The 12358-nt window shown below is 42.8% G+C and overlaps 1 protein-coding gene across 5 annotated transcripts; it reads right to left on the reverse strand.

Annotated features, from left to right (window-relative positions):
* Positions 1 to 1581: 1581 nt before the first annotated feature.
* Positions 1582 to 11534, reverse strand: gabpb2b (GA binding protein transcription factor subunit beta 2b). 5 transcript variants are annotated; one of them, XM_064352148.1, is made up of 9 exons: positions 11345 to 11534; positions 9471 to 9578; positions 8972 to 9139; positions 8121 to 8318; positions 7880 to 8030; positions 7366 to 7452; positions 6080 to 6247; positions 5422 to 5540; positions 1582 to 4663 (listed from the first exon to the last, which is right to left on the reverse strand). In XM_064352148.1, exons 2-9 carry the CDS (start codon positions 9576 to 9578, stop codon positions 4295 to 4297), a joined length of 1368 nt encoding a protein of 455 aa, XP_064208218.1. In that variant the 5' UTR covers positions 11345 to 11534; the 3' UTR covers positions 1582 to 4294. The 5 variants fall into 5 exon arrangements, with proteins under 5 accessions (XP_064208218.1, XP_064208209.1, XP_064208185.1 ...); XM_064352139.1 differs by having other exon boundaries at positions 3603 to 4663; positions 6080 to 6250; positions 8121 to 8315; positions 11345 to 11532; XM_064352115.1 differs by having other exon boundaries at positions 3603 to 4663; positions 6080 to 6250; positions 11345 to 11532.
* Positions 11535 to 12358: the final 824 nt, after the last annotated feature.

Raw genomic sequence — 12358 nt, forward strand, 5'->3', positions numbered from 1 at the left:
TGTCATTGATCATTGTTTTAGGGTTGAACGTCACAGCTCTTAGGATTTGTCTGTCATCGACTGTAGTTGTCTTCCTTGGCCAACCAGTACAGCGTTTATTTCTGAGTCCGTCAGGTGTTTCTTTCCTTTTCAAGACTTTTTAAACTGCTGTACTCGATATACCCAGTTTCCTTGCTATTCTTAATGCATTCTTCTGTTCTCACAGCTTGCAGAATGGTTGTTTTTCTGCCATAGTTAATTCTGTGGTATTTGTGCTGATATATGTCCCTGAATCCAAATGCAATCTCCATAAAAAAGGCTGGAACCAAGAATAGACACTCACTGCTCTTTTATGTGTGAACAATCCATGCAAAAGGAACTACCTGAGCAACAGTTAACACCTGAGTTATCCATTAACTTAATTTTGCACAGCTGAAAATGGGGGACTCAACACAAAAATAGCTCTTTCTCCAAAATAGTAAAATATACACCTGTAAATACCATGTAATAGGTAAGGTGATTGCTTGCACTTCTGTCTCATATTCATCTTTTGATCTCAAATCCAAATGCCTGAAGTATATAGCAAAAATAAATTTCACTCTCCTGTTACTATAGTTTTAGAGGGCACTGTAGTAATGCTACATGGAAATACTTCCTGCTGTATTTAGCAATAAATAAAAGTGATCATTTAAAACAAACAAACCAAAAAAAAGACTATTTGTCTGTGCTCACCTTGGAATTGGAAAATCAAAAGCAACCAGATCTACTGTGTGTGTAAATTAGTAAAGCACAACAATCTTTCCATCTCAGTAAATAATCAACATTTGAGAACAAGTGCAACAAAGTAATTTGTTTCGTTGTAATAAAAAACCACAGTAATATTCAGGATGCAAGAAGCTCCTTCGCCCCATTGTTCCCATCAGACATGTTATTACTGACACAGACCCTGATTGCTGTCTGATATTGGAGAGTAATTTGAGGTCTGTGTAGAAAATTGTGGGTTATGTGTGATGATTGGTGTAGCCATGCACTGCACTGAAAATATTAATTGTCCATTAGACAGCCAGATCCCTTACCAGCTCTTATCATTGCTGGAATTGAGAGGCCTGAATTACAAATAGAACATTCTGCTAGCAGCAGTTCCCTTTTGCCCTCTGCCTGCCTGTTCCCATTTAATGCAACCAGAAGAAAAACATTCCATGTTTGATAGACAATAAATAATATTGCTAATTGAAGAAAGAACAAACCTTTCAGCACGCAAGTACATAATCTGCTGAGAAATGTGCTGTGCATCATATTCACATGACATTTTTCTCACAGGCCAAAATTCTGGCAATTTCAAGTCGTGTGAACATCAAAGTATGACTTGGGCACACGGAGCAGTATCAAAACTCCTTTGATCTGGGAATGTGGTACATGATTTGATAAAACTAAAAGCACTTAGTAAATTATACTTTAAATGCAGAACACAAACTAATTTACACATATTTTGGAAACAAAAATGCATTGCATCCATTCAAAATTGTGAAATGAACCCAATAACCTGAGATCCAAGATAATCAAGATTTCAACATTTATATACAATAAAACTCCAGAAGCATCTTTTTCTTGTGAATGAGTGCATATTTATTGGAATGAAAAATATTTCATCTGTATTTTTCTTTAAAAAAAGAAACAATTCATAAACAATTTTACACTTTTTTTTTCTTTTTCTCCCACAAACAACTGGGTCATTTATTAATGTTTTCATTGTTTCTTGGTTCGTAAAAATGTAAGGAAGACAACCCCTGACAGGATCATTACATACAAAAAGAAGAACAGAACTCAGTCCCTTATTTCTCACATAGGCTATTTTACATTGCAAAACAGCAGCCTAACAAATACTCTTGCAACTCCTGAAAGGATCAATGGTATAAAAATGATTTCACAAAGAAATTGCCTCTAGACATCCAATGCATTGGAAAGACCCGTTGGCCCACAATTATGGAACAGCTCTCCTCCCAGAATAAACTATAATTAGACAAGCCATAATTACTGCCTATTGACAAGAGCCAGGGCCATGTGAACTGTAACACTGAAGACCAAACTATTGCCAAACAGTAACAGGTTTCAGCATGCCCCACAAACTGCCTTTCACATCAGAATGTGCTTTACTGTTGCCATCTCCTCATAAGAGCAATCCTGATACTGAACAAAAGATCAGACAGCTTTGTCTTGATAGGCAATATTACAGAGCATGGGATGGTAACAATGAGTACCAGTTATTTGGTGGGTGATAGCACCGGCTAGGAAAAAATTAATTACGAAAATTTCCCTTGTTGATTACAGGCATTTTAAATGCTTTTTATTGAACTTCAACAGGACTACTAAACCTTTTTAAAAAATTGATCATTTTAATTGTTCAGAGAGCAGACTGAAGACATGGAATAAAATACTGGGTAAATTATAGATTGTGTTTGTCAACTCGATGCATCTCCTTAAGTGCAGTGCCACCTGCTGGTTGAGTTCATAAAAAGCAACCCCAATACATAGTATTCAGAAACTCTGTGAGCAGACATGTTGGTCACTAAAAGTATTTTTCAACACATGCACATTGACACATATTACAAACCAAAGATGTTTGTGAGGATGCCTTCTATGGTCAGTTGTCAATGAACAGATTACGCAGATATACAGACAGAAGCCAGAAGGTTTTATGCACCAATTTCACCTATTAATCAGTTTCATTTAACAAGCTATCTATCAGCATTTACTGTGAAACCTGAAGACAATTTCGCCTATTTTGTGGAATCAAACATCCAAATCACAAGTACATACACTGTAAAAATGCTTAATAGTATGTGCGTAAAAATTAAGGTTTGTAGAAATTACAAAAAGGTTTCTGTAAAAACCCCATTTACACTACAAGCCGTTTATAATTTTATCTGAGACCAGCACTGGGTTGCTTAGTTCCTACACTGACTCATCAGTAGTAGGCAGCATACCACCTACTATAATAAGTAGGCCACTTTCTTCTGCACAACGTTCAGTTGGATATTATCATTATCATATTATCAGATGGCCACTTAGGGTTCATTTATGCAACGAATGAACTGGGGATGAAGCAAATAAAACTCTTAAGATGGCTCCTCTGACTGATAACGGTCGGTGGCATCCACGGTACGGAAAAAACTGCAGCTACCACGCTCGCCATTTCTGCTTCCTGAACTACGACCAGGCTCAAGGCTGTTCAGCAATACTGTAGTGTATCCATGACGACCCGCTTGCACAACCCTGGCTCGGGAAGCAGGGAGCCGCATCACAGGCCCAGCGTGCAGCGCATGCGGGAGGAAAGGCCGCGAGCAGAGGGCACTGGGACATGCGTCAGGCATGCTGTGCACGATGACAGAGGACGGGTTTGGAAGCCAGTAGCTGCAGGTTCAAAGAGCTGGTAGGTACACACCCGCTGCACTACAGAATCCAAAGTAACAGAGAAATTAAGGTGTTGCCATTCCTGAAGCTGCAAGTCACAAAGAGGTGACGTAACCACCTCCACTAGCCAGTTTGGGGGGGGGGGGGAGAGAAACTGATTATTAGGAGCTTGTGAGTCCACAGCCACTGAGATTGCAGGCTTCTTTTGCACAGGATTTTGGTTTAGAGTTCTGCACCACAGAGGAAATGCTGACAACCTGACACTGAAAAGTACATGTACTGATCAGTGATTTACAGATTCTCAAAGTCACAATGAAGTAAGCATCGAACCATGAGGAAAAAGGATTCGGCACTGTGGGGGCTGTGTATGCTTAGACTGAGGTGGAGCCTCACTGCTGAAACCCCCACTAAAACTACTCAGTCTTAAGCAAACTCACTCTGCCCTGGAGAGCGTTTTTTTCCTCAATATCCCTGTCAAATCTTTGACAATAATGGTTTTTATGTTAATTCATACCGAGACACGGATGCTATTCACCCCACACCAAAGTCCCCTTTAAAAGGGAAACAAAGTAGACAGAACGGCAGAAGGCAGAAGCCTTCATAAGGCAATGCAGGAAAGAGGGAACAATGAGCAGAGGGTAGCAGTATGAGACCTGGACTGTCCAGCGTGGCAATGAAGTCTTAGTGCTGTCCATTACTCAGTCTTCTCAGGCAAAGCTTGTCAGGCATCCTGGTCCAGATCTGTAATGCAGATTCCCTGGCTGCTGTTCCATGGCTTCTTCATATGTACATAAAAAGGGACTGTAAAATAACTGTACAAAAACAATGCGAGAATAACAAATGAAACGGAGGACCCTTGGCGGCTGGAACGGGCTGTGCGTCTTGTCCATTTGAGTGTCGGTTGTTACAAAGTGACCTCCGTGTGAGCACACGAGGCCTCCACCGTCTCCACCAGCGTCACCTCCTCCTCCTCCGAGGGGTCCAGTTCTGCGGCCTTGATGATGATGGCTCCTTCCGACAGCACCACCTCCTCTCCCACCAGCTCGTCCTGCTCCGCAGGCTCCTCCTCCTCCTGCACCACCTCCTCCCCGTGGCTCTCCTCCGCGGGGCTGGCGCCGTTGGTCTGGCCGTGGGCGATGGCCTCCAGCCGGAGGCGGTACCGCTCGGCCTCCTGCTCCTTCTGCAGCAGCTGCTGCCGGTACTCGTGGGCCTTGCGGTTGGCCTCCTGCAGCTGCTTCTGCAGCAGCTCCCTGCTGTCCTTCTCCACTGGCTCCTGGGAAGAGAGCAACATGAAAAACACCTCAGACTACATTTCCCAGAGGCACGCTGCTGGACTCTCACTGCAGTTTCACCTGAGAACCAAACCAGTTCTTCAAATGTCACACGCAAAAGATCTATTTTAATGATGAATGTATGTGTGATACTGTTTGCGAATGAATCTACATGACCCAATAAGTTAATTAACTGAAGGAACAGAAAACGTCCTTTGCTAATGAGAGGCAGTCTGCGCACCTAGCAGCCTTCTTGTTATCATTATGATGCCCAGCTGCAAAACATTTAAGTGGTAAATGTGCACACATTCTTTTTTTCCCTTTACATACAGAGGAAACAATGTCTACATACACTATATGACCAAATGTATCTGGATACCACTTGGTCTGGGGCTGTTTTTCATGCTTTGGGCCAGGCAAATCTTAATGCTACAGCATACAATCACATTCTAGATAATTATGTGCTTCCCCAACATTCTGGGGAAGGCCCTTTCCTGTTTCAGTATAACAATGCTCCCGGGGACACTGCGACCATTCCTACCAATAGTGCATAATTCCCCTGCAGGGGAGTAGACAGCCTTGGGTTTGATCTATGGAGGATTTCATATGGAATCCTGAGCTCGCTGACATGCTTAGGACAAACTGAATTGCAGACGTGGAACAAGCATGATAAACTACTCAACAGGTAGTTTTGTCCCTCGTTTGAAACATGGCTGTCTCTGTTGCCCATGCCTGCCTGTCTGGAGCACGCCACACTCACCTTGTCTTTGGGCTCTGTGAGGTTGGCTGCCGGGTCCTGCCTCCTCTTACGGGCTGGGGGAGGCTGCATCTCCTCTTCCACCACCTCCTCTGTGATCTGGCTGGCTGGCACGGCGACCACTGCGCGCAGACCAGAGCAAACGAGAGATCACTACTCCGTCCGCCTCCGTGTTTAAATTCAACTGACAGTGATGGAAATGTGCTCAGTTTTTTAGGCCTGGATTCCTGTGCCTTAATAAATCAACCAGATTTAATTCATGGGCTTTCTGCTGAAAAAACAATGCAATATATCTGAAATGCCTAGATAAATTAAGTAAATAAAAGAATCTTACGAAATTTTAATACATTGTACTGGCAATAAACTAAAGGCTCATTACATATAGCTTGCAAGTTACCCAGCTAATTAGCAGAATGCACTAAATTAAACATGCATACTGGTGCACTTTGAATTTGATTGAAAGCATGGTATAAATTCAGATCCTAATGTTGCCCAAGTAGTACTACATCAGTTATTATAAAAATTGTTGTTCAAGTAAATAGCTGTGGGTAAAGAGCTTCAAGGCCAGAGCCCTGCAGAAAGACAATGACCCACAGTAATGAGTTAATGAGAGAGGATGCTTTAGGACAGGGAGGAGGCGGCAGCACTGCCTAACGCTCACTTTGCTGCCCATGCTGCATGGTGACGTAGAACTGCTGCCCGAGGCCGCCTGACTGCAGGTTGCCGTGCTGGTCTGTCACTATGGTGATGACCCTCTGACCTCCGTCGCCCACCATGTGCTGGATGGCTGAGTCCACTGAATCGGCAGCCGTGACCTCCTCCAAGTCCCCTGCTGGAGAAAGACAGCACTGTCACTCACGGGTAAGCGAGGTGCTCCGCTCAACCCCCGCTGCACAGAGAGGAAGCAGCACTCTATTCAACCAAACATGCCACAGTGGGCTCAGATGTGAACAGAAACAGTAACAGGTCGGGTTGCATCTCAGAGCTCAAACATATTTCAATGCTGGCTGTCTACATCCATCTGTCATCATTCAGAAAAGACAAACATTATTCATGTTAGTTTTTAATAGAAAGTACTGTAACTTCATCTTTGTCCACACTGCAGTGGCGTCGGCCCTAATGATGTGAGAGTGACACCTGTTTAACATGGGTGCCAATCACACGAACCTCCGGGCAGACTGCACAGCTGAGATAGCGGTTTCTAAGCTGTACACATGAAAAGTGTTTACACAGCACACAATAATACTGCTGCTTCTGGATTTATTTCAGGAGCACAATCCCCTCATTTCATTTATACATCAGAACTACTGTATAGTGGCAGGGCTCATCACAGATGAAATACACTGAAGCGAATCGCATGATTCGTGGCTGTTTTCCTGCCCCTGTATACTGTACAAATGTGGAGATGCACTGCGGGCCATCCTCCTCTCAGCCCTGGATTACGGGGGATTAGATGCCTTTCACATCGAGCGGTGCAAGACGGGGGCTTATAAAAGTCAGAAAAACACTCCGCAATGTATTCCCTGACCTTATCAAGCCTGTCACAGGGTGAGCAATGAATGAGCAATTCAACTACAAGCTCGAGTTTGAATATACATTTTCATAGATAAAAAAACATTGTGTATCAAGCAAATATGCACAGTAATCCCAGCTCAAATATGACTTCAGACAACTTCAGGAAACTGTATTAGTGACTATAGAGCAATGATGCATCTGAAGAATTATGATATGAAATTGGTTTAGGCAACAACATTCAGAAGACAAAACTGGCATTTTGCCACTGCATTTTTAGCCATGCTGTTGAAAAAGCGTGTATTTCTTCTAGTTCATATTTCAGACAAAAAAATCTTTAAAAAAAAAAGAAAGAAACACCTGCCAGTGCCTTTTTAACAGCCATGGAGCTACAATAAAAATGAACAGTATCCTGATAACAACCATTTTTGTTACCTGTTCTATTAGAATTAGCCATGGGACCTGAAGCTTCCGCCAGTGCTGCTAGTGTTGCCAGTACAGATGTGGTGGAGACAGACTCCCCTAGAAGACATATGCAATGCAGGACACCGGTGACTGTTTACTCCACATTTAACTATTGCATGCAGTTTCCCGTTCACCCTCGCAAACTGAAGGATTCTTCTAGAACACTGCAGCATGGGAGCTTCCTATCAGCGCCAGGACTCACGGTGTCATGACCTGCAGTGACTTTGCTGAAATTGTCAACAGAATAACAGAATTGACCTTTGGAAATGGACTCGCTATCTCTCAGCAGAATTGGATACGTCAAAACAGAATCAGTCATTTCAGAACGGAATTAGATTACAAACAAATGATTCAAAAATTAACTCGGATTGCCTCTGTCTGTGTTTGATGTGCAGCTTCCTCTGTGTAATTTTGTTTTCATTTCCCGTTTCACAGACAGAAGAGCAGTGGTCCTGGGAAAGGGTTTTGAACAGCTGCCCCGTACCTGAGGTAGATCTGGCCGTGGTGGAGATGAGGTCGGAGAGGTTGACCACCCCAGCAGTGGAGAAAATAAACTGGGGGGAGGCAATGGTAGCCATGGTGCCGCCTGACACGTTGTTCTCTGGGTTCACATTCACCTGGTTCTGCATCCCTTCCTAAAAACAGACACACGCGTCGGTCAGAAAGGAGAAGCCAGCGGCTGCAAACCTGCAGTGTGGACCCTATCTGAAGGGAACGTGTCCAACCTGCAGTAAGACCACCAGCTCGGCGTTGTGCCTGTCCATGGCGATGTCGAAAGGCGTCTTGTCGAATTTGCTGAGGGCGTGGACGTCGGCGCCGTACTTGACCAGCAGCTCGGCCACGTCGCGGTGGCCGTGCTCCGCCGCCCAGTGCAGCGCCGTCATCTTCAGCATGTCTTTGGCGTTGATGTCCGCTCCACTCTGCTGGGGGGCACGCCCAAACAGGGAAGAGGTGCAGCAGGTGAGACCGCAGACTTTACGCATGTTTACAGCCACGCTCTTCTCTTCGTTCAAAATGTGCCAAGAATGAAGAGATTCTGCTCAACAACAGGTTTACAAAATCCTTTTGCCTTTGAATTAAGGGATTCTGCTCTACAGCACAATTTAGAAGATCATTCTGCCTTTATCCAATTCTACCAGTGCGACCAATCTTACAGATTTTACTACATTTACAGGTCAATAATCTAGCAAGAATTATATAATGGGAACAAGAACAGGATTAGAAACCACTATCGTAAACAAGGCATACCTATCTGGCAGTACATTTTTTTTCATTTAAACAGGGGACTCAAAAAACAAAAGGCTGCATGCCTTAAATGAACTTCTAACTTCTAACACAAAAAAGAACACTCCATTAAGGATGTGAAAACGGTGTTTCCATTAAAAATATGCAAATTCTTAGTTTCAGCTTGCTAGGGGACAGCATTACCGTCTTTCTTCTCACCTGACTTCACAAGGATCACAGGAGTCGCAAAAAAATTAGCCAGAGAAATCATTCTACTTAAACTTTCGGTTCAGAACATTTCTTGATCATCATGCTACACGTTTATAGGTTCCTATCAGAGGGGAGTACTTACCCCAATCAGCAGCTCCACAATGGAAGAGTGGCCCTCAGCAGCTGCCATGTGTAGGGGGGTCCTGTCCACCTTTGTGCGAGCATCCCGGCTAACTCCTGCCCTGAGCAAAACCTCAGCAGTGGAATAGCGGCCGTACTGAGCAGCAAGGTGCAACGGTGATGTCCCCAGCTGGAACAGACAACCACAGGACAAGATATGTGAAAATACTGAAGACGTTGGTTAACCCATATAAGAACTGTCCTCCTTGAATACAAAGAAGGAGCTTATACCTTTATGCATGTAATACAGGCTCTCTCAATATTTACTCAGTGCTAATTAGCTACAATTTGTTTTAATTATCATGAAACTAATGACCTCTGTCATACTGTTAAAATCTCACTGCTTCAGAAAAATCTGCGAGTTTCTCATTAGAGGCCAACCAATTCCTCAAAAAATGAAAAGAACCTGTTGTGCTTGTCAACATCACAGTGACTGTGCAAACAGTGACATGATGGATTACCCAGTCTGTGGTGAAGGGGGCTCCATTGGCCATAAGTGACCTGACGTCATCATCCTGTCCTTTTCGTGCAGCTTCCAACAGCCTCTTCCCCAGATCCACCAATGACATCTAAGTTGATAGACGGAAAAGATTAAAACATTGGTAGAAAAAAATATGTGGGATGTGTACTCAGCAGTTGAAGGGTAGTTTCCTGTTAAGGCTGTGTATTCTTACTGGAGTCAGTTAAAAACGTAGTGATAAGGGACGCTAATATTTTCATTTTTATGTATTCGTACTATTATTGACAATGATTATAACTATGCAGCATAATTACATGATGCAAACAGTAATGTTGTAAGTAATACTAGAGTGCAGTTCATCTCATCACGGTTATTTTTTAACCTATTGAAAGGGCAAAGATTGCCATGTCTACTGGGCATTATTGCTCGCATCCACACGCTAGAAGACAATGAGCAGAACGTGTGGAAATATGACACTGAATTGAGAGGGGGCCGCCTTTTAAGTGTTGTTAGGTAGTCGGCTGGTAGCTGGTTGACTAGCGAACTCGGTTAGCCAACATCCGAATAGATTAAACTCTTATTCCGTCTGCATTGCCAAGACAGCTCAGCTCGACGGCGGTCAAGATAAACACCAACGGCGGTCAAGGAAAACGACGGTGAAGCTATTGCCATTTTAAAGTTTTGTGCGCAAATACATGAAAGATTACGATACGACGTTTGCGCAAGGACTCGAATGTGGTACCCTTATCAGTTCTCACCTGTAAACTGTAGTAACATCATATTATCTTCCGTTTCTTTACATTAGGTCACACCTATTGTGAGATCAAACAAACGTGACAAACGCTTTTATTTGATGAAGTTGTAACATCTCCAATATGGTACCACAATGTTCGCCTGTAAACTGCAATAGGCACCAACTGCTCAGCTGTTCAAAAGTTCCATGGTAAAATTATAAGATCTTGAGGTTACCGCCTGACAACATCTACTACATGATTCACATGCAGCCTGACGCACACGTTTTCATTTAAAAAAATGTTTTAAATGAAAATGTTTGTGCCATAAATAAAAATCGAAATAAAATGCTAAGTTAGCCACGTTGTACAACCCTCACTGTTTCCATGAGCTATTTCATTGACAGCAAACGCAGCATGTGACTGTGGTACCGTCAACCTTCGTGAAATTGCGCATACGTTCACCCATGTCGCTAGTTAGCTAGCAAAAAAGTAACAATGTAACAGCTATGTAGCTAAATTAGTTAATTCACTGACTTGCTTTTACGATTAACTAAGCGTCCAAGCAAGCAGTTTCTTGGGAGCTGGAAACTAGCCAATGCCAGCTAGCACTGCAAGTTATTTAGACTTACTTAATAGCTATAAAAAAACTTCATACTACCATTACCAGTGCCATCTAACTTGCCAAACGACTAGCTAATTACAAACATGAAATTATCCAGTAGCATGCTACTTTTCCACTTGCTGTGAAGCTATCTAGCAATAGCAAGCCAACGTTATACTCTACAAGCGGACAGAGTATAGCTAGGTGCGCAATGCCAGCTAACTTGTGGTCTGTAAGTAAATCTGGTCGGAAATATGCCAGCTTGCAGCTTGTAAAGTATTTAAGTTAGTCTAGCTAGCTAGCCGTTAAAACAACGGTTAGTCTGTTAGCTGGTTTAGTTAATTACTTTAAACGTCAAGATTGCAGATTTGGGTAACGTTACCTGACTAGTTCACAAGCTAACTGTTGATAACACTGGTAAATAACGTTACGCAGGGTTAAGATAGCGGTAGATGTCTAGTTAGCTAGCTAGTCATAAGCTAACGTTACTAACTTGGAAGTTACATTGAAGATGCTTTGGTGATGGCGCGTGTTACTTACCTCGGCGTCAGAGGAGGAAAAATCTTTAAGTTTTCAACATTTATTGAAAATGAGTTTGTTTTTTCTAATCTATCTTTAACGCAACTTTAGAAAAAAATAAATATATATTTTATTTTCAGCGGCCGCACCAACATGGCGGTATAGCGACACCGGAAGTGGAAACGACCCAGTCCCTCTCAGGCGCACGGATACAATAATCGTTAAAAAATGAATTTCGTTGGTTTTTTTCTAATTGTAGCATGCGTTTATTGTCGCTGCTCTTAATACGACATATATGTTATCCTGAAAGGTTAACTATGTTCTCAGTACACAACCATTTCATTTGAATGGTTTAATTAAGTACTAGTTAACGTGACCTTGCTACTTTACGATAAAATGTGGAGGTGTGCCTTGGTACCAAAAGTAGTTCCGGCATATATTTTGTTTTTGTTTTGGCGGCAAGGAAAGAAGCTAACCTAACGTTGGCTCTGATTGTTGGTCGGGAGCAGTTAGCGCAACGGCTCCCATTTTTTCTCCGAAGCCGACAAAACAGAGTATTTGTGATGGTTGTTGTCGGTCTCAGACGGAATTGAATTGTACGCAGTTTTGTCACGCTGTGTGATCTGGGGCATTCCAGGCTACTGCTTCACTGTGGCGTACTCTTCGCTTCAGTATTGTACTGTTAGCTTGCTACATGAGTGTAAAGAACTAAGTAACGCTGTAACTTCATTTTGTTTACTGACAGCTCTAATAACATTGAACTACGCTGGTTCACTCCTGTACTTGGGCATAGTAAAAACTTGAGGACACATTTGCAGTCTGTGGCTGTAGCTGGTGCTTATAGAAATGTCAGATCAAGATATGGTTGAGTTAAATAATTAAGAGCAGAAGTTGGCACAAAATTCTGAAACCGATCGCCCCTTTGCGCCCCTCATATAAATGAACCAGGTGCGTTCAGACATAGCTAGTGTATGGTTGGTTCTTGAGGTTCAGTACTTTGTCCCACAAGTCGTCTTTGCAGTGTATGGAACACTG

This window comes from Anguilla rostrata, chromosome 1 (assembly GCF_018555375.3).
Source record: "Anguilla rostrata isolate EN2019 chromosome 1, ASM1855537v3, whole genome shotgun sequence".
Classification (NCBI taxonomy): Eukaryota; Metazoa; Chordata; class Actinopteri; order Anguilliformes; family Anguillidae; genus Anguilla; species Anguilla rostrata.

What these genes read in the sequence shown, in the direction of transcription:
- gabpb2b (XM_064352115.1), bottom strand. Translation starts at nt 9,578, where the DNA reads ATGTCATTGGTGGATCTGGGGAAGAGGCTGTTGGAAGCTGCACGAAAA. An exon ending in CACGGCCAGATCTACCTCAG is followed by an intron (nt 7,453 to 7,879) that starts GTACGGGGCAGC and finishes TATGTCTTCTAG; the next exon opens with GGGAGTCTGTCTCCACCACA. An exon ending in CATGCAGCATGGGCAGCAAA is followed by an intron (nt 5,541 to 6,079) that starts GTGAGCGTTAGG and finishes GTCTGCGCGCAG; the next exon opens with TGGTCGCCGTGCCAGCCAGC.